General features: G+C 39.3%; 3 protein-coding genes across 11 annotated transcripts; all 3 read left to right on the top strand.

Annotated features, from left to right (window-relative positions):
- Positions 1-63: 63 nt before the first annotated feature.
- LOC117639180 (annexin B11-like) lies at positions 64-4,268 on the top strand. 6 transcript variants are annotated; one of them, XM_034374598.1, is made up of 10 exons: positions 64-201; positions 476-560; positions 938-1,423; positions 1,661-1,837; positions 1,912-2,116; positions 2,193-2,272; positions 2,359-2,431; positions 2,516-2,689; positions 2,771-2,952; positions 3,058-4,268. In XM_034374598.1, exons 2-10 carry the CDS (start codon positions 528-530, stop codon positions 3,112-3,114), a joined length of 1,467 nt encoding a protein of 488 aa, XP_034230489.1. In that variant the 5' UTR covers positions 64-201; positions 476-527; the 3' UTR covers positions 3,115-4,268. The 6 variants fall into 6 exon arrangements, with proteins under 6 accessions (XP_034230489.1, XP_034230490.1, XP_034230487.1 ...); XM_034374596.1 differs by having other exon boundaries at positions 152-280; positions 3,058-3,199; XM_034374597.1 differs by having other exon boundaries at positions 200-316; positions 3,058-3,199.
- Positions 4,269-4,447: 179 nt separating this feature from the next.
- LOC117639179 (ceramide kinase) lies at positions 4,448-10,662 on the top strand. Its single transcript, XM_034374595.1, has 10 exons — positions 4,448-5,296; positions 5,669-5,773; positions 5,849-5,986; positions 6,062-6,294; positions 6,400-6,583; positions 6,691-6,843; positions 6,920-7,069; positions 7,166-7,362; positions 7,457-7,617; positions 7,704-10,662. Exons 1-10 carry the CDS (start codon positions 5,170-5,172, stop codon positions 7,783-7,785), a joined length of 1,530 nt encoding a protein of 509 aa, XP_034230486.1. The 5' UTR covers positions 4,448-5,169; the 3' UTR covers positions 7,786-10,662.
- Positions 10,663-10,921: 259 nt separating this feature from the next.
- LOC117639174 (tyrosine-protein phosphatase non-receptor type 23) lies at positions 10,922-19,616 on the top strand. 4 transcript variants are annotated; one of them, XM_034374577.1, is made up of 18 exons: positions 10,922-11,145; positions 11,496-11,698; positions 11,772-11,949; positions 12,026-12,170; positions 12,260-12,357; positions 12,456-12,632; positions 12,728-12,981; positions 13,115-13,247; positions 13,342-13,711; positions 13,785-13,984; positions 14,073-16,169; positions 16,245-16,439; positions 16,511-16,654; positions 16,717-16,845; positions 16,933-17,117; positions 17,203-17,507; positions 17,628-17,777; positions 18,621-19,616. In XM_034374577.1, exons 1-18 carry the CDS (start codon positions 11,062-11,064, stop codon positions 18,896-18,898), a joined length of 5,325 nt encoding a protein of 1,774 aa, XP_034230468.1. In that variant the 5' UTR covers positions 10,922-11,061; the 3' UTR covers positions 18,899-19,616. The 4 variants fall into 4 exon arrangements, with proteins under 4 accessions (XP_034230468.1, XP_034230470.1, XP_034230472.1 ...); XM_034374579.1 differs by having other exon boundaries at positions 11,062-11,145; positions 17,628-17,681; XM_034374581.1 differs by having other exon boundaries at positions 11,062-11,145; positions 17,628-17,772; positions 18,621-18,785.
- The last annotated feature ends 84 nt before the right edge of the window (positions 19,617-19,700 follow it).

Raw genomic sequence — 19,700 nt, 5'->3', positions numbered from 1 at the left:
CACACGCACACGCACACGTCAGTCACACAAACACGTCATCAATCTCTGACGTCATAGCTTTCTGCTGAAGCTAGCGCTTGAAGTGAAGTGGTGACGCATCGCGTGCGTCCGTGTCGTGTCGTGTAGGCTGCTGGGCGTTACTCCCGTCACCCGCACTGCAACTCAACTCCAATTTCTCGCAGGCTATCTGGATTATCTCTGGTGAGTGCTGACTGTCAAGTTGTGCCGTTGGTCCGAACCGCATCACTTGCCCCGGACTAGTCTAGCTGAGAAGCCGCAGGTAACCGTTCCATTCCCTGGTTTTAGTGGAGTCTTCGTGAGTGCCGCTTTCACCAGTTGTGAAATATTTTTTCTGGCTGTTCAGTCTACTGTTCACCATTTGTTCATATGCTTGCTTGAATGAGTCTTGACTTTGCTGCCAAGTGGTTTGTGGGCTGTAGGTCATGTTTTGACATTGGGTCATTTTTTGTTTCAGAGAGGACCAAAGCAAGAGGCCTAACGTTAACCCTCAACAACAAACAATCACCATGAGCTACCCAGGATACCCATCACAGGGCTACGTAAGTAGATACAGACAAGTGTATTGTTGGTTTGTTGCACTCCGTGTCGTAACATGAATGGAGTGCTTTGTACAGGCATTCTTGTGAATTGAGGCTGCTTTGGGTGCTGTTTAAATGTTACAATCTCTGAATTTTGTTTTGTAAAATTATCAGTAGTTTTCTGAAGTGTGGGATTGGACTTGCTGGCTATACATTGGATTCTTCGTGGACTGTCACTTTAAGGTTTTAGATATTTAGTAGGCATTTGAAGTAGTGCTTATGTGTGGTTGAATGATTAACGCATGTCCATTTATAAGTGTGTTCTTAGGCTTATACTGGGAACCCTTCTAAAGTGAATGAGTTAAGATTGCCAATGTCTTTTCTCTGTTCTGTTAAAGGGTGGCGCAGGGCCTTCGTACCCTCCGTACCCCAACTCTCACCCCTACCCCCCGCCTCAGCACGCTACTACAAACTTGAGCTACCCTGGTATTGGCTTCCAGGCACCACAGTCTCCTTATCCATCACAAGGTGCCATGCCCCAGCCAGGTGGCTATCCTTCTCAAATGCCTTACCCACCTGCTGGGCCTCAGGCTGCAGCTCCTCCTTCCTATCCGCCTTATCAACCTCAGCCTCCTCCCACTGTCAGTCCATATGGCTCTGCCACTCCGTACCCACTCTCAAGTAATCAGCATGCTCCAACCCCCAGCCCGTATCCCCCTGCCCCCAGTTCCTACCATTCCACTCCTAGTCCCTATCCACCAGCAGCTTCGAATTACCAACCGCCCATCCCCCAAGCTTCGATGCATGGCAGTCCTTACGCTCACTCCCAACCAGCAAACATGTACCCTTCTGGGCCCAGTTCTCACAGCTTGACAGTCAGAAAGGTAAGAATACCTTTCAAATTGCCAATCCCACGCATTCCAATTTCATCTTGCTGTATCTGTCCAAATATTTTTCATGTTGTGCCGCTTTACATTTAGAGAAATGGCTAGTCTCCTTGTAGTTCTATTAAGTTCATGCTTTTGTGGTGAGAAGAAAATTCAGAGATGGGTCATTCACCACTTCCATACATTTTATTTATTAAAATTATAAGTTTTGCTGAGGCTTTTCTTTCCTTACAGGGTAACCCCACCGTGCACCCTGTCCAACCATTTGACCCACGATCAGATGCTGAAGTGTTGCGCAAAGCTATGAAGGGATTTGGCACGGATGAGAAGGCCATCATAAATGTTCTTGCTCGCAGAAGTAATACACAGAGGCAGGAGATTTTACTGCAATTTAAGACTTTGTATGGGAAGGTAAGCAATCATTAGTTATCTTGAAATTCCACTTTAATAGCCTGCCCTTTCAGTGCAATTGTTTTTTCCTTCAGGATTTGATTTCCAATCTGAAAAGTGAACTAAGCGGCAAGTTTGAGGACTTGGTTATTGCATTGATGAAACCTCACTATGAATTCATGGCAAAAGAGATACATGATGCCCTGGCAGGCATTGGTACTGATGAAGAAACTGTTATTGAAGTTGTCTGCTCGGCTACTAATGGAGAGATTCATGCTATAAAATCAGTTTATCAGAACAGTATGTATAAACTACTATACAAAACGTATGAGCTTAATTGTGGCTTGTGTTAATGTCTTCTCTTTTCCATTATCAGTGTATGGCAGAAGCTTGGAAGGAGACCTGAAAGGAGACACATCTGGCAATTTCAAGCGACTCATGGTTTCCTTGTGCATGGTTAGTATCATAAATGTAGTTGTCAAAAAACTTAGCTTAACTGCTGGGCATTGTCTCATTTTTTTTTTTTTTGTTGATACTTTAAGGGAAATCGCAGTGAAGACTATAATGTGGACCCTGCTGCTGCTCAGGCTGATGCACAGGCATTGTTGCGTGCAGGTGTGTAGCCCAGGCACTCCATTTATTTTTAAACTGTGTGCTGGATTATTTTTTTCAACCTCTAAAGGTTTGTTTTGATTTTAGGTGAACTCAGAGCTGGAACTGATGAATCAGCTTTCAATGCTGTGATATGCCAACGCAGCTACCCTCAGTTGCAGGCTGTTATGCAGGAGTACCAGCGTATCACTGGGCATAGCCTTCTGAAGGCTGTCAAGCACGAGTTTTCAGGTGACATTGAAGAAGGACTCATGACTATCTGTAAGTGCTATTTAACTGATTTTCTGCTTGCTGAAGTTATGTTCGAATTATTAATTTAAATTATTATTATTATTATTCCAGTAAAATGTGTGGAAAATCGTCCTGCATACTTTGCTGAGCGCTTGTACAAGAGTATGAAGGGTTTGGGTACAGACGATCGATCGCTAATTCGATTGGTGGTCAGCCGGTGTGAAGTTGACATGGGTGATATCAAGACAGCATTCGAAGCAGCCTACGGCAAGACACTTGCAAGTTTTATTTCAGTAAGTTCTCATTTCTACCTGGTCAAATTTTTTTCTTATCTTATTGTGTTTTGTTATCTAATCACCATGTTTTGTTTTTTTTTCTCCTTTATTCCCATTATCCAGGGAGATTGTTCAGGACACTATGAAAAGTGTCTACTGGCTCTCATCGGTGAATACTAAATATTGACCATTTCCATTCTTTAAGGATATCTTTTTTCTCTCTTTTTAAAAATTTAAATTAGGCTTTCCTTTATTGACTCAAATTTACCCTACTTTGAATTTGTTAAACTTCATGTGTGACATGAATCTCTATGGTCTTTTCTGACAGTGCTGATAAATGGTATTTGAGAGAGAAATTTTTGTGAGCAAAATTGTTTGTGAGTCTGTACAGAGCTTATAAAATCCTATTCTAAGTACAAGTTTTTAAAAACTGTATATTTTGAAACCTGTTTTGCTTGTGAAAAACATTGTGATTTAATTGCCAAATTTTCCTGTTGAACTGTCAGCAATTTTCCAATAAGTTGAATACTAAGTTGAATAGCTCTTGCCTGAAGTTTTAACCATAAACAGTGCATCTTAGCCAGTCTTTTAAAAGTGGTTATAGCCATTTTACATTGGGGATTTGTTTTCTTTGCACTTTTTGCTATACTGCTTTTTTATAGCAGTGTGGGCAGAAATCCTTGTAGGTATTGCAGGGACCATTGCACTGTTTTCCTTTGCACTTTCAGGTGTAGTGTAATTCCTTGTTGTCTATGAGTAACCAGTAGTATTAATAATTCAGATACTAAATTTAATTGTAGTTTGGAGTTCTGTCTGTCTGCTTTTGACAACTACCTAATGTGTATTGTAAGTTGATCTATGAGCTAAGAGGTTTGGATTTTTTAACTTTTGCACTTTCAGCTGGGATTGAAAGCTTCATCAGTTTTTAAAATTGAGTGTGATAACTTTTTATGTCTGGTTGATCCTACATGTGTTGGAACTAGTATTGGAACGAAGTACAATTGAGGTTTTTAGATAGAAGAGATTTTTCCCTTTGTCTTGTCATTTTTCCATTTTCATTGATCTGTGATGTTTGAAACATGTGTGCCTTTGTAATTGGGTATATATTTCTAAGTTAATTTAAAAATATGAACAAAACAATTTTTTTCTGTTTGAACGAGTGGACAGTACCTTGTGATATCAAAACATTTTGCATTTGAAATTGTTTTGGACGATTGATTTCACCATCAGCTCTCATGTGCCTCAGGTCAGTGCTGTTATGCAAGTTTTTCTAAAATTTATTTTATGAACGTGTTGAACACAGTTAAATTTCAATAAAAGATCGAAAACTATTATCGAGTGTGCGTTAGTAATAATTCCTACCCTGGTATCAGATAGTAACTTCCGTGAAATAGTGCGACAAGAAAGCTATGATTCATGTCTTAACTCTTGAAACATCACTAATCACAGCCGCGACGACGCGACACTAGCAGTGTTCAGCCGTGCTTTGATTGGCTGCGGTACCAGTCGCACCTGGGCTGCCCTGCCAGCAGCACAGCAGGCTGATTACAAACGGCGCTTCGTTTGCGCTTTTGTCGCTCCGCAGTCTCTCTCCCACCTGTACGGTGTGGAGGGGAGGCCCCATGAGTGCGAGAGAGACAGAGCACGTTCGGAATGAGCGTGCAGCTGTCGATATCCAGATGCTTGCCCTATCGGCTATCGGCCGCCACACGCTACGCGACACGCGCCTTGGCTTATCTCCCACTTTGTTTGGAATGCGCGCTACGAGCCAGCAGTCGTGTGGCCTTCCCTTTGCGTTGCGAGGCCGACTCGCCTCAGTCGCGCGCAGCCGTTCCCCGGGGCCCCGGCGCTGAGCCTCTCTAGAAGGACTCTATCGCGTTCTCGCGACACCAGTCTCCAGTTTTACCGTCTTCCCTGTCAATTTACCTCTTTGCCGCGCAAAGTGACGGAAAAAGTGACAGCGCGGTCAGAAACCCAGTGACATCCCTGCGCGCCGAGTGGAAGGCACCCGACGCGAACAGCAGAAAACAGCTGTGCGTGTGTGTGTGAGTGCGTGCGTGTGTTGACGTGCGTGAGTGTGTGGGAGGGAGCCTTGTTGTCGACGGCTGTGCTGTCTGCTGTCGCTGTCTCTGTCTCTGTCTACGGATCTCTGCTTTCTTCTCTCCTGCTGCTCCTGCGGCAGTGCGAGTGCGAATGTCCTGCGTGAGACAGACCTAACAGAATGGACGCGTAAACATGGGGGAGCCAAGTGGCGATGAATGTGAACCTGTGCTATTGAACACGTTCGTAATCAAGAAGCAACGATGCAGGGTCTACTTTCACCGTGGTCTGCTCAAGTGGGAGTCGGAAGCCGATCCTTACAGTAAGTCCTGACAATCTGACCTTGAGGCTGGTTTTAGAATGCAGGGTGCAGCTGTACCCAGGAAATGTTGTCTAAGGCCTTCCCAAACTGCTTCCCACCTGGGTCCGACTTGGAACTGGACCTGGCAGGTTGTTGGAAGGTTAGGGCCTTGAAGTTCCACATTTTTGTTGGGAAAAACCTGCCACTCTTGCCTTGAACTTAAAAAAATGGGCAGTTGTTTTGTTTGATTGGCTTCTGGATTTAGGTCCTCTCAGTAGTTTTTTGCTTTCATGGTTTTTTTAGTGAATGACGAAGCCAAATATCCTCTCGTTTTATTGTACTTAGTCTAATTCACATGTTAACTTGTATGTTTATTTTTTTGTTTTTGTACAGTTCGTGTGTCATTACCTTCGAAGAATGTTGTTGGTGTGGAATACGAACACCCCAGTGAGCTTTCTGCTTACACCAACGAAACTGTTTGTCAGGGAGAAAGTCCAGGTACTACAAGTTAATTAAGGAATCTTGTTATGTTTTGAACCTTTGTTTTTGTTCCTAATCTTGGTCTGTTGTTAGATGAGCATATCAGCTTCACTCTCCACTATGTGGTTCGATCGAAACAGCATAAATTGCGGCCCAGCAAAGTAACACTTACTCATAGCGACCCCAGACAAGTAGCATTATGGGTTAAAACCATAAGAAGCTTCATCAAAGGTGAGTCTTGCATGCAACTTTCTCTTTCAATACTCACTGTCAAAATCCTCTCTATGAGACAATTTTATTTTACAGATTTAACTTATCGTCCGAAGAGTCTGCTACTATTTGTTAATCCTTATGGAGGCAAAAAAAGAGGACAAAAAATTTATGAGAAGAATGTTAAACCTCTACTTGCCAGAGCAGGCATTGAAGCAAGAGTTGTTATTACACAGCATCAAAACCATGCTCATGAGACTATTCTGTCATGTTCATTTGAGGGCATTGATGGAATAGTATGCATTGGTGGTGATGGAACTTTGGCAGAGGTTCGTGCAAGCAACTATTTTCTCCTGAAGTTCCGGCACATTTGTAAAATCCATCCGAAACCCTTCTTTAAAACACATTCTAAATTTTCTGTTTCCCCCCTACAGGTGTTGAATGCTTTGGTACTGCGTACTGCAAAAGAGAAAGGTATTGATACAGACAACCCCAATGCAGAACTCCCACAACCATCTATCTGTGTTGGTGTCATCCCTGGAGGAAGCACTGACACTGTTGCATACACATTACATGGTACAAGTGATATTCAAACTGCTGTTTTCCACATCATTTTAGGCAAGTTCATTGTTGGTTTTGTAGCCATCACATTTTTTTAAAAAAATTGACTTTTTGGTTTACATTGATCAAACCTTTAATAATATGTATGTTTAACTGTTACACAGGTGAGAGTACTGGGCTGGATATTTGCAGTGTCCACAACGAAACTAGCCTTCTTCGTTATTATGCTAGCATGCTTTCCTATGGCTATCTTGGAGACGTATGCAAATCTAGTGAAAAATTCCGTTGGATGGGTCCAAAACGTTATGATTACTCTGGTAAATATCTTTTTGCCACATTTAGAATACTGTATGAAAGCATAACATTGCATACTAACACCTTTCTCTTCCATAGGGTTTAGAAAAATTTTGGCTAACCGTGGTTACTTGAGTGAGATTACCATATTGTCTAGTGATGAAGACTCTCCTGCAACTGGACCTAAGTGCTACAAAAACTGCAATAAATGTGGTGATGAACCAGATAAAATAGAGAAACCACCCTCAGGTAAAATTTCTTGTTATGCTTGTTTGTTTGTTTCATTTGATTGTCAAGATTCCTTTTTTAAATTTTAGTTTAACGACTCAATTTGAACTATTCCAGATTGGAAAACTGTTCGAGGACGTTTTTTTATGGTAAATGGATTGAATATTTCATGTGCGTGTGCAAAGGCCCCAAATGGCTTCTCGCCATTCTGTCATATTGGAGATGGTTGTCTGGATGTTGTGCTAATAAGACACACCTCCTTGATAAATATTTTACGTTTACTCTTGCGTGTTTCAAGCAAGACAAGGACAATGGTAACTGCATTATGTTTGATTCTGGCTTGTTTTTGTTGTGTGCAAAATTTTTCAAATTCAGTAATTTTTATTTTATTTTCTTTGCTTTTGATAGTTTGACCTACCTTTTGTGGAAGTACACAGAGCTCAAGAATTTACTTTACAAGCAATGCCTGATCCACAACTTCAACTACTGGATCCTGACGCTCCTGATGCACAAACAAGTGTATGGAATTGTGATGGTGAAGTTGTGTATGGTACCAATATTAAGATAAGGTGACTGATTTTAAGTAACTTTTATTTAGTGTTACAAGTGTTGTGTCCATGGGAATGGCAATTAATGCAAGGTCATAATTTTTCAGAGTAAGGCGTCAACTGGTCCGCATGTTCAGTCAGAGAATGGAAGAAGATGATCGGGAGCCCTCTTGTATTGTGTGCAAGTAGTGGGATAACATTTACAATCTCTGAGATCAAGATGATGATGGTAAGGATCACTTCAAGGGGCTTTTATCACTATCCTTGGTAAAATTGTATTACCGGTATTATTATTATTAATTATTATTGACCATCACCAGCTCTTCATTCTTTGTTCAAAGTTTTATTGTATCATAACTGTTTTTGATCATGAATGAAGTTCTCACTCAACTTTATAGTGCCATTCTTCTGAGTGAAATATTTTCTCTTATGAATATTTGTCTACTGTTTTTACAGTCAATCCTTTATTTTAAGTGACATCACCCAATCAGGCTCAATTTATTGCTCTGTGAGAATTTATTTCCTTGTTATATGTTTAGTATTAGTCTATTTATGAAAATGATTATATTTAAATATTTTTGAAATTGGTGTTCTAGTGCATGAGTACTTAAAATCTAATCTGTCTGTGGTACAAAAAGAAACATGTGTCACATCACAGTATAACTGTTCCTCTTATGAATTCATACATCACTTCCCTATGAAAGGTTTATAATGATATGAGCAGAATTTTTTTTTCTTGGTGGCAATGTAGAGACCAAACAAAAAACGTTGGTACATATTCTTAGGCTTGAAATGGCTATGAATATGTCAAGTTCATTCAGTTTTATTTTTGTTGAGACTTGCAGATTTTATGCCACTGTTTAACTATTCCTTTCTCCTTTTTTTTTACTTGACTTTACTTTGCTCTCTCTTGTGTGTGTCAAGTATGGTTTGCATTTGATTGGTTTCAGTTACAATACGGTGCAGTATATTACTCAAACATTATGTCATACATTCTTGTGCCAAATGCAGATTCTTTATTTATATTTCTGTAACTTGGAATCTAGTCATCTAGTTTCCTGATTATCATTTTGATTTTGTGTTCTTTATGTTTTGATGATAATGTCAGCAAAAGTTACTTCCGAAATAATCTGTCATATCATGCAGTATTGTGATTCGTATCTAGTATTGAATTTCGAACATCATGTTTCTTGTGTTTCTTCGGTTCCTACCAATTATACAGTGTGCTGGCATTATGCTTGATTGTAATGCATATGACCTCCACAGTTTGTTCTCGTGAGAAAATAATTGTTTCTCTCAAACAAAAGTATTAGGTGTGTCAGTGTCACACGCCTTGTCAACTTACCCATGATATTATTTTTGTGCAATAACAGTAAAAGCATTCTAATGTTACAAATTTAGAAAGCAAGCTGCCCATTATTTAGCAGACAGTACTTGGATACAGAGCGTTTTTGGTTTATGTAGGTTTTTCCTCAGATTGCCACAAGGCAATTGAAATTAGGTGATCGTTGTGCAGTTGGTATTTTGTCATAGTGATATTATGGTGATATTTAGAAACACTTTCATCAAGTGTTTGTGATAAAAGGGAATCTGTAATTTTCTTGTTTTCAATTAGTCTATGAACCAATAACTGTTCAGTCATGTATAGCACTTGTGGACAGTTTATTCTCTCTAGCCTTTCCTTTTGCCTTCTGATTATTTCAGCTGTTGGATGAGCTATTCATTTTCACAAGGCTGTATTTTAATAAGTAATTACACCTGTATTAGCTTAAGGTTGTGGTAGTCCAGTTTGTAACTTCATACATGTATTGGCTTATGGTTATCATAGTCCAGTTTGTAACTTCTTAATGTTCTGGCAAATGGTCAGAAGCTACACCAGGTATAATCTTGAAGTGATGTTGAGCGATTCAGTATTTGTTCCATTCGGGTACATTCCAAGCTCGAATTTTAAGTCTGTTAGCCATATAATCTTATCATGTGTAGTATTGTGCCTGGAGCACCATCACATATAGGGGAAAGAAATGAACACTTGCGTATTACGGCTGTATCAGTATCAACATTTGGTTCAAAGGTGCAACCTACCCAGTATCTAATTATTTGTATTGAATGCAGTTTTTGTACTAACCACAATTCAGTATTCATGAAGAAATATAAGTATTTTTAGTGCCTTTGTTCTTGGGTCAGAATGCTGTTTGAAACTGTTATGACTCTTGAAACGTATTTTGTCAGGTCCTTCTGAATAACATCAGTTTGATAGAAGGTAAAGATTTTACTATTGATGTGAGAAAATTCTTTACATTGCATTTTCGTGTGTGCATTTGCATGGTTTTACTTTTGACGTTGCCAAATATCAATGTGGATGCTGAAACAGCCCTAACTGACATTGGTTTTATTGTTATACTTTTTTATTAATTTATATAAAGATATATTTAGTATGGTTGTGGGATAGACATATAGTCACTTTTCCTTTTTAACTAGACTTTTTTCAAACATTGTGCACTAATCTCGCCTCAAAAGGGGCTGAGAGAATAGCATGTAAAATGTGAGTATTATGAATAATTATTTCTGTGCTCTATCTAGTTAATGCTAGTATCAATTGATGGTAAGATTGGTATGTGTCATTTGGCACACATTGTGAGGTGGGTAGAACTTTATTTTACAGTGCATAATAATACACAGGGCATTTTAAAGAATTTCATTCATGTAAACTTTGTGTTGTGATGCTAAGGACTCAGGTAATTTCAGTACAATGTTGGTGATGGGATGATAACCATTGTCAATTCTTCGAAAGGAGAGCAAACACAACAACTCTGATGTAAAACTTTTCTAAACACATACTTGAGCATTACATCCCAAGGCGACTTCCCCAAAATTGATCATGGAAGGTTCACCCTCCGTTACTTTTTTCTACTTACTTATTGCTCAAGAGGGATTCCAAGCATTTGTTATAAAAGAGTGATATATTCTTAAAAAGTATTGTCTTTATATTTCATATATTTTGTTGTGACTGGTTAAACCTTTTGTGATGCTTGAATGTTGAAGAATGATAAATTTGTATGACATGGATTTGTGTTTGGCTTATTTCTCCTCTGTCTTCCTTGAAACTGTTCGAGATGAACATTAACAAAAGCCACTATGGTTTTTTTTTAACATTTTCGATCAAAAGATTTCAGTAGCACAAACTTTAGTGCTGAAGCACTCTCTAATGAAAACCTCGAGCCAGTTGAGTGCTGGTTCCGGCGCTTGAGCTCCCATTTGAAAAACGCGCTGCTCCGTCGCCACCTATCCTAGTTCCAGCTCGGCCACCAGAGGTCTCTGACTTTAGAGGGGGGAACGGGAACGGAATAGGAATGCACCCTCCTCTCGCCCAAATGTCATCACATCACAAGACGACAAGACAAACAATTTTATGATTGACAGTATCAGAACATTTGTGATATAGGTGTCTTTTCTTAAGCGTTAACAATGGAAGCTGTTCCGCGACTCCCTATGGTCTGCTTTGAACTTAGATCACCATCGGAAAACCCGAGCTTTGGAAGGCTGAAGGAGGTAAACACTCGAAAAAGATTGCATTCTATTGCGACCCGCTATTGTTGTGTTTCTTAAAAGTCACCATACAATTGTTGGCGTAAGAAATCTTCTTGCTCACTTCAACGGATAGTAATTGACTTCAGCTGCGTTGTTTACTTTGTCATAGTCTATCTGTCAAACATTTGGATTAACCTCAATTTCACCCGGTTTTGCGTAGTAGGCTTCCGTCCTCAGTCAGTGAATATTCTTTTCTATTCCAAGTTGACTCTTAATTGTTTTGCTTTTAATCTTTGTTCACTGCAAGTACTCTGTATCACTCGGAGATATCGTTTAACTTAGGAGTTTTAATGCTGCGTTGATTTTAACAGTACATTAAGAACTTCTACCATGAAGATCCTGACACTTACTCTCAAGAAATTGGTGTTATGGAGGCATTACGTGCTGGGGCTGTGAGGCCAGAAAAAGATGTCCTAGGCGTTGCAAACTTGAAGCGCTATTACTGTCAGCTCCATTTCTTAATGAGCAGATTCCCGATGGTCAAAGATGGAGCTGCTGCAATCACGTTTGGCTGGTGTGTAAAATTGTCTTTTGATATGATGTATTCCATATCTTGCATCTGCAATTAACTCTCATTGTCCTCCCAGGCGGGATGTATATGTCGGCATAGCATACTCTGTGGCGGACATTCGGTATGAAATATCGTCAGTTTTGTACAATATTGGTGCCTTACATACACAACTTGGTATGTTGGACACTCGAACAACAGAGGATGGAATGAAAATGGCTTGCACTCATTTCCAGTGTGCTGCTTGGGCTTTTCAGGTAGAGTACCTATTCTTGAAGCTGAAAATAAACATAATGTTCTTGCCAGCATTTTTCATTTACCTATGTTTTGCAGCACTTGAAAGACACATATCCTCCCTCTACTGACGCTGACGTAGCTCCTGATATAATGCTATTTGCATATCATCTCTGCCTAGCACAGGCTCAAGAGTGCATTCTTGAAAAGAGCATGATGGATAACCGCAAAGCATCAATTATAGGTATTAATCCGAATTTACATTCAAAATATGGCCAGTACTTGCATTAATATTGTCGCTTCTTGAAATGCTCTCCTTCTTTTTTTTTTCAGTGAAAGTTGCAGTCCAAGTAGTAAATTATTACAGTCAAGCTTTTAATGCTTTGAAACTAAGTGTCTCTGAAGAATCTGTGGGCACTAAAGTTTACACGGTAATTTCCTTGTTACTTATCATTATACTCAGATTTAAGTGTAGCTTTGTTAAGAATCTAGTTTTCTTCTACTGTCTTGTCCTATCTTTACATTTCAGTCATGGCGAAGGTTAGCAAAATTCAAGGAAATATATTATCGCTGCGTAATTCAACTATTTCAAGGCATGCAAGCAGAAGAACAACAGAAGATGGGAGAAAGGGTGGCCTTTTATCAATTAGCTCATGAAACACTTGAGGAGGCCATAAAGTTGTCAAAAAATCTTGATAAATCTGATGTGAGTCTCAGATCCACTTATTTCTTACTATGGATTATCGATTACACTATAATAATAATAATAATAATAATAGTAATAATAATTTTTCTTTGTAGATGAACCCTAAGCAGGTACAAGAAGCCTTAAGTTTTACGCAGGATGTTGTTGAAGGCAAAAGGAAAGCTGCAAAGAATGAGAATGAATTCATTTACCATGAAGAGGTTCCTGATCGAGATCAACTGCCCAAGGCAATGGGTGTGTCACTTGTTAAGGGCATCCCTTTTAGTATTAATGACCCTGAGGTATCTGGACAAGATATTTTCCGAAGATTAGTTCCAATGAAAGCTCATGAGGCATCATCCCTTTACAGGTATGGACTATACAATTTTCTTTGTCAGATTTGCTAACTATGTTGTGTTTGAGAATCTCTTCTCCCTCTTCTATTTTACTTTGCTGTTTTAAAATTTATCTCTTAATGCTGTAAAATGTTGCCTGGTTTGTAGTGAAGAAAAAGCCAAGCTTCTTCGGAAAGTTGGAGGATCCATTGAAGAAAAAGATCAGCTCCTGACAGCATTTCTTTCTTCATTGCAACTGGATTATTTGCATTGCTATTCCGAACCAAATCAACTACCTCAGGTACTATTCTGATTTTTCGTTTTGTGAATGTACTAGATATCTAACTCAAGGAATATTGAACTTTGAAACATAAACATATTTTTATATGTTGCAGGAGCTAGTGGATCGATGTGCAGCTCTCAGTGCCAAACCTAATGCAATTCAAAGCTTAGTTGAGTCCATGTCTAAGCTCTCTGATGTTTGTGTTGGAGTGGAAACAATGCTTCAAGAAATAAAAATTCTAATTGAGGAAGAAGAGACTTTGGAAAAAGAGTATCAGTCAATTATGGGTAAAAGACCCCCATCAATTGTTGCCACTGACATGACCCGGGAAATGACCAAATATCTGGAAGCTCATGCAAAGGCAAATGATTCCAATCAAGCTCTCCATAGAGTTATGTCAACACATATAAGCAATTTGCGCATTCTATCTCTTCCTCTTGGCCAATTACAAGAACAAATACCACCACCACCATCTCTTTCAGGTTTGTACTTTTGCTTTAAAGCATAACAAGTCATTACAGCAGTGTTCAGTTCGTTTCATTTTTGTTGTATCAGATCCTGAAAGTGAAAAAATTGTCAGAGAGATGCAAAATTTGATGGAGAAGGTTGAAGAAATGCGCAGTCAGCGAGCTATGTTGACATCTCAGCTACGAGATTCTATTTGCAAAGATGATATCACTCAACTTCTTATCACCCACCCAAATGAGAACGTTGATATTATATTTCAAGAGGAACTAAAAAAACATCAAGATATTGTAAGTCCTTCTCTGTTTTTTCCTTTAAAAAATTTTTTTCTGGTTAATTGCTTTTTTTTAAAAATATATTTACTTTTTAAACCTGTAGGTGAAATTGATTCAGCAAAATCTCTCAGCTCAAGATAACATTTTAAAAGCTGTGACTGATGCCTATGCTCGTTATAGTAATGTTCGAAAATCCACTGCTGAAGTAGTGAGGAAGAGGCAGTCAGTCATCAATGCCCTCATATCTTGTTTTGATGCCTATGAAGATTTACTAGCTAAATCTGCAAAAGGTCATGAGTTCTACAATATTCTGGAAACAAATGTCAGTAAGCTACTTGGCCGAGTCAAGAGCACGTGTCGTGTTCAACAAGAGGAAAGGGAGCAAATGCTACTGAAGAGTAATAATGTTTTGCCCCAGAAGATCCAAAACAAAGCTGCAATAATTTCGGATCCGTCTGCCACTTTACCGAAGTCATCTACACCAAAACTTAAGGATTATTTAAATTCTGATGGTGGTATCAATGTGTCATTGAGAAGCAACTACATGAGCACTGAGTTGGCACCTCCTGCATATCCCTCGAATGCCATGTATAGTCCAATGCCAGTAGACACTTCGGCCCACTCAGGAGTATACTATGATTCAGGTCCAAATGCATCATCGAAAGTACCTATTGATAATAAGCCTCAGAGCTGGATGCCAGGAGTTAGACCGGCTCCCTTGGGATCTGAAGCCACAACATCGGCTTTGAAATCTGAACCTAGTGATATGAAGAATGCATCATATCTCTCTCAAACTCCAGCTGCCCTTCATAACACATACCCCCAACAAGTTTATAATTATGCTGGCGCTTGGGGATATGGAAGTCAAGCATCCACAATGAGTACCTATCTCCCTACGAATGTCCAATATTCTGTTGATGCAAAATTAAGCGACATGTCAGTCCTTCCAACAAACCACCGGATGGACACCTACAGTATTGACCAAGGACATCGGTATACGCCAGTGGGTGGCACATCTTATCAGAGCACGATCGAGATTCCAGGAACTAATCTACAAGCTTCTCAAGAAAATCATTTGGCATCCGGAGGCTACAAAAACCCGTCGACCCAAATACCACCGCCAATGAGCCAAACAGCCGAAAACACTATCCCGGTTTCTATGTATCAGTCCAACACTGGCTATGAATCTTATCAGCCGACTGTTGCAGCCTCTGTTGGTACCACTTACAATGCACAGAATAATTCATCAGCCTACCAAAGCCCTCCCTATTTGGCTGGTAGTTCTTCTGGTCTTCCTTCTGCTTATCATTCCGCCAGTGGATATGGTGAAACATCTGATCAAAGTGGAGTTTCTGTCTACAACAGTGCATCCAATACTATTCAGAACTCTGGAGTGAGTCAGTACCCTAACCAATTCACTCAACCAGCAAACTCCTACAATCCACAAGTTTTGCCTGGGTATCAGAATATGTCTGGAAGCAATGCTGTGTCTGCTACCCAACCTAATCAATACTCTTATGACCAGCCCTACCAAGCCCAAGTAGTTTGGCCATCCAGTTTGCAGACATCAACAGCTTTTAATTCAACGTATCCGACTTATCAAACAGCTGGCTCCAGCAATTCATCGCAGTTCCAATATATGGACAACCAAAATGTTTCATCCTATTCCAGTGCTGGATCATACCCAACAAGTCAAACATCCTCCAGCTATACCAATCAAGCGCAAGCATACCCCTTCAATTCGAGTTCAACAAGCACTGCTGGAAGTTACTATGCCTCTCCTCCTTATGGCTCTCAAGGTCAGACCAGCATCATGGAATCTACTGGTTCAAATCAGAGTTCATATGCCGGGAACCAACAGAATTACACTACACAGGGGATGTACATGCAAGCTCGCATGCCCAACTCTGACTCTTACACTACAGACACACCAAATCCCTCCAGAAGCTCTCACTCTGAGGATTTGTCATCTAATATTGATCTATTAGCTGGGCTAGATTTTTCCATCAATCAGCAGCCTTTAGTTCCTCAACTGCAGCTGTCTAAAACCCCCTCTGAAGGCAAGGACTTTGCTCCAGTCACAGAACTCCCAGTCAGCAAACAGCCAGCTGAAAATAATGTCGTCAGTACTCTACCAATGAAGAGTCCTGTATCTGATGAGAAACCTGAAACTCTCATGGATTCTATGGCTGCTTTACAGGTAAAGGAAAACTATTCAATACTATCCTGCTTGCTTGATTTCATTGATAAACTCATCCAATTTTGATATGTACAGGTTGCAAGTGATCAGAATGTGAAAACACAAACTCAGAAATTTCCAGTCATAGATCCTTTTCAAGATAAAGACTACCTCCACCAATTTACTCAAGAAGTAGAGAAGTACGAGAAGTTTGTGGAAGGTCTGACACTGAAAACATTAAATGGACCAACTCCTCTTGATATAAAATGGAAAGAAATCACTGAACTCCAGGTTATTATTGATCTCTCTATCTAATGATCTTAGTTTTTGCATCTACATTTATAACCCTTGATTTGTCATAGGAAAGAGATTCCCACCGAAGAAGTATTTCAGTGGCTAGATGTTATCCCATGAAAAACCGGTTCCCGGATATTCTGCCGTATGATTGCTCAAGGGTTGAACTTCCTTCTACCAAAGATGACTACATCAACGCCTCGCATTTGAAGGTATTAGAACTTGGCATTCAATTTCCTTATCTTAACTACTACTAACTACACTCTTATTACAGGATTTAACTCCATCTACACCTTCTTTTATTTTAACCCAACTACCCCTTCCCTCCACTTTTAATGATTTCTGGATCATGGTTCATGAACAACAAGTAGAAGTTATAGTATGCTTACTGAGTGATATGGAGGTAGGTTTTCCTTTTTCCATATTAAGACTCCCAGAAAAAAATCAATTCAATTTAAAATTTCTTTCTCATTTTTATGACCGTTTGTAGCTTGAAGGACAAAGGTACTGGCCTGCTGAAAAAGGTCAAGAGCTGTCTCTGGGCAGGATGCGTCTTAACTTACAAACTGCCAATGTAAAACAGCACTGGACAGAGCGTATTATTTCTGTTTATGATGCTGAAACAAGAGCCTCCAAAATAGTTGTTCATTTGCAGTTTACTGCATGGCCTGGAAGGTATGCATCATCTATGCACTCTCATTATGTAACTATAAGAATATACACTGTTGACAGATCCTCTCTTCTCTTTTCTGCATTTCAGTTCTTTTCCAGCATCACCTGGCCCTTTCCTGTCCTTTGTGTCTGAATGCCTTGCCTTTCACTCGCAACAGAGGGTGGTTTTGCACCCTATAGTCGTTCATTGTCAGTCAGGAGTGGGCAGGACTGGCCTCTTCTGTCTAACTGCTGCTGCTGTGTGTGAGGTGCAGGCTGGCCATGGGCTGATTGATCTTGTCAAATTGACTGCAGCAATGAGTGAGCGCCGGAAGGCGGCCCTCAGGGATCGTGAGCACCTCAAGTTTGCATACCTGTCTTTGCTGTATTATGCTCAAGACATATTGATGAAGTGTGAGTGTATTTTCATTATTCTCAATTTTGTGCCGTGCCTTAACAAAATATTGCTTGAAGTAACAAACAGTGTCATGCTCAAAATATTCATATATAACTGATCACCAATTTGTTTCTTAGGCGGGATCTTGACTAGTGGATCTAGTTTTGAGGATAAAAGGAGTCGATCGGAAGGAAAGTGTCACACTCGCCATCCCTCGCAAGATTTCCTCCTTGGCCCTCCCACTGGCTTGAGTCAACTACAGTCTGGACTTGAGAAAATGGGGTTAGGTAGCGCCTAAAGCTTGCATTTTGTTGCTTTTCTTTACAGAAAGTCACATTCCAATCTGGACCATTTTTTTTTTTCAAATGATGATCAATCTATAAAATCAAGATTTTTGCTTTTAGCTCAAAGTTTGAGCTACTAAACATTTTTGGAACCCTTTTGGAATTGTGAAAATAGATTCTGAATGTTTACTCCCAGTAAGAATTATTGGAGATGAGTTCCACAATGTTCCTTGTAGTTTCTGGTTCTCTGAAAAAACTGGTCAAGCATTTTGACCACAGACTAAGTTTTGATACATTGTGCATATGCTTTCCAAAAAATTGAAAATTTGTAGCACGCATGTCAAAACATATGCATGTTCACTCCATTTTAACAATTCTAATCATTGTTTTTTGGTTGTGAATTACTATTTTCATTGGCTCAAACTTTAAGGCACATTCTTATCTGTGTAAGTTGGTTGTCAAAGGATTGTGTCTTGTTTTTGCAATTTTTTGTTGCTCTAAGCTATTTTGTAAGCTTTGTATAGGATCCAACCCTCTACTTTCATGTTGCTTTTCGGAATGACATCTAAAACTGCACTGCAATTGTCTTTTCCTGTTGAGTTTTGCACATAATGTATTGTGTGGGATGTTCTCTCCGTATTGCCTTGCTATCTTCTCCATGAATTGGGGGACTTTCTACCATTCACCAAAAGCTCCTTGACTACAGCAAGTTGCTATATTAAATTCACTTCTCCAATTTGGCTAAAACATTTTAGAATCAGAACAGAATTGAAGGAAACAAATTAGGTATAACCTTGTGCACTCATCATCCTTTATTGTTAATTTTGGTTCGCTTTTCTTTTTCAGATGTGCCAAACCAGAGTCTTGAAGTGGCCAACCAAATGCCGGGTACAGAAAGGGAGTTGCCTGCATCCATCCCGACAACCCCATCACCTGGTATTGAAGCCTCACATCTTACAGATTTGTCTCAGTTAAAAATGCAAAGCAAAGCAAAAGAAGTAAAATCTTCACGCTATACAGCTGAAAGCTTTAAGAAGGCGAACCAATCATTGGAACTACTGACGTCAAATCCTACGGACCCATTCAGTGAAATTGATCCATTGTGGCCCCTCAAAAGAAATTAAATTGTTATAAGTTTCTGTTTTCTCAAGCTGACTAAATCTTGTTTAGTTTAAATCATGCAAGGACAGAAGTATTACAATTTGTGCTCTTAAAACCCACCTGTAACCAGAGCTTATCATTGCTTTAAATTTTAAGATCCTGTTTTGATTATATCTCGTGGTTTTTATTGTATGAGACTGACACTGAAAGTTGTGATGGAGAATGCTGCTTATATTGTGTATTTCCTCTTTATACTATGTGACGTTTCAATCTTTGCCTGCCACTGTGATAAACTGGCATTGTATCTTTCTTATTGTTATATTTTGTTTAGCAAATATTTAATCTTTGTAGATTTTGACTTTAGTCTTTCATTAGATTTGCATCTATTGTTTCTTGGAGTCCTGAAGTCGCCCTGTGTCTGGAATATACTTTTATTTTCTCATTCTGCTTGTTGCCATGCCTATGTATTCTATTTATTTTTTCAGGCAGTGAACTGAGCCATAATCTCATGACTGAGCTTTTATGAGTTTCTTTCTTACATGCAATTTATTTGTTACTTTTTGTAATAATTTTATCATTACCATTCCCTGTAAATTGTACTTTGTTTTTTATCAAATGATTTTCACATTATTTTCTGTCTTTATGGAAATAATCAATCAGTGCACTTTCATCTTGTGATATTCATACTGTATTTCTTTGACCACTAAATCAACATGAAATAAAATAAAATGTTTCAATCAATGTTTATTTCAAGTTAATGAACTTCGAACAGTACTCATCAATACCTATCCAATGATACCAAACTTTCGCCCTATAGGTAGAGCC

This window comes from Thrips palmi, unplaced genomic scaffold (genome assembly GCF_012932325.1).
Source record: "Thrips palmi isolate BJ-2018 unplaced genomic scaffold, TpBJ-2018v1 HiC_scaffold_11, whole genome shotgun sequence".
NCBI classification, from domain to species: domain Eukaryota; kingdom Metazoa; phylum Arthropoda; class Insecta; order Thysanoptera; family Thripidae; genus Thrips; species Thrips palmi.
The sequence above is the reverse complement of the archived record's forward strand: the minus strand, read 5'-3'. Positions and strand labels throughout refer to the sequence as shown.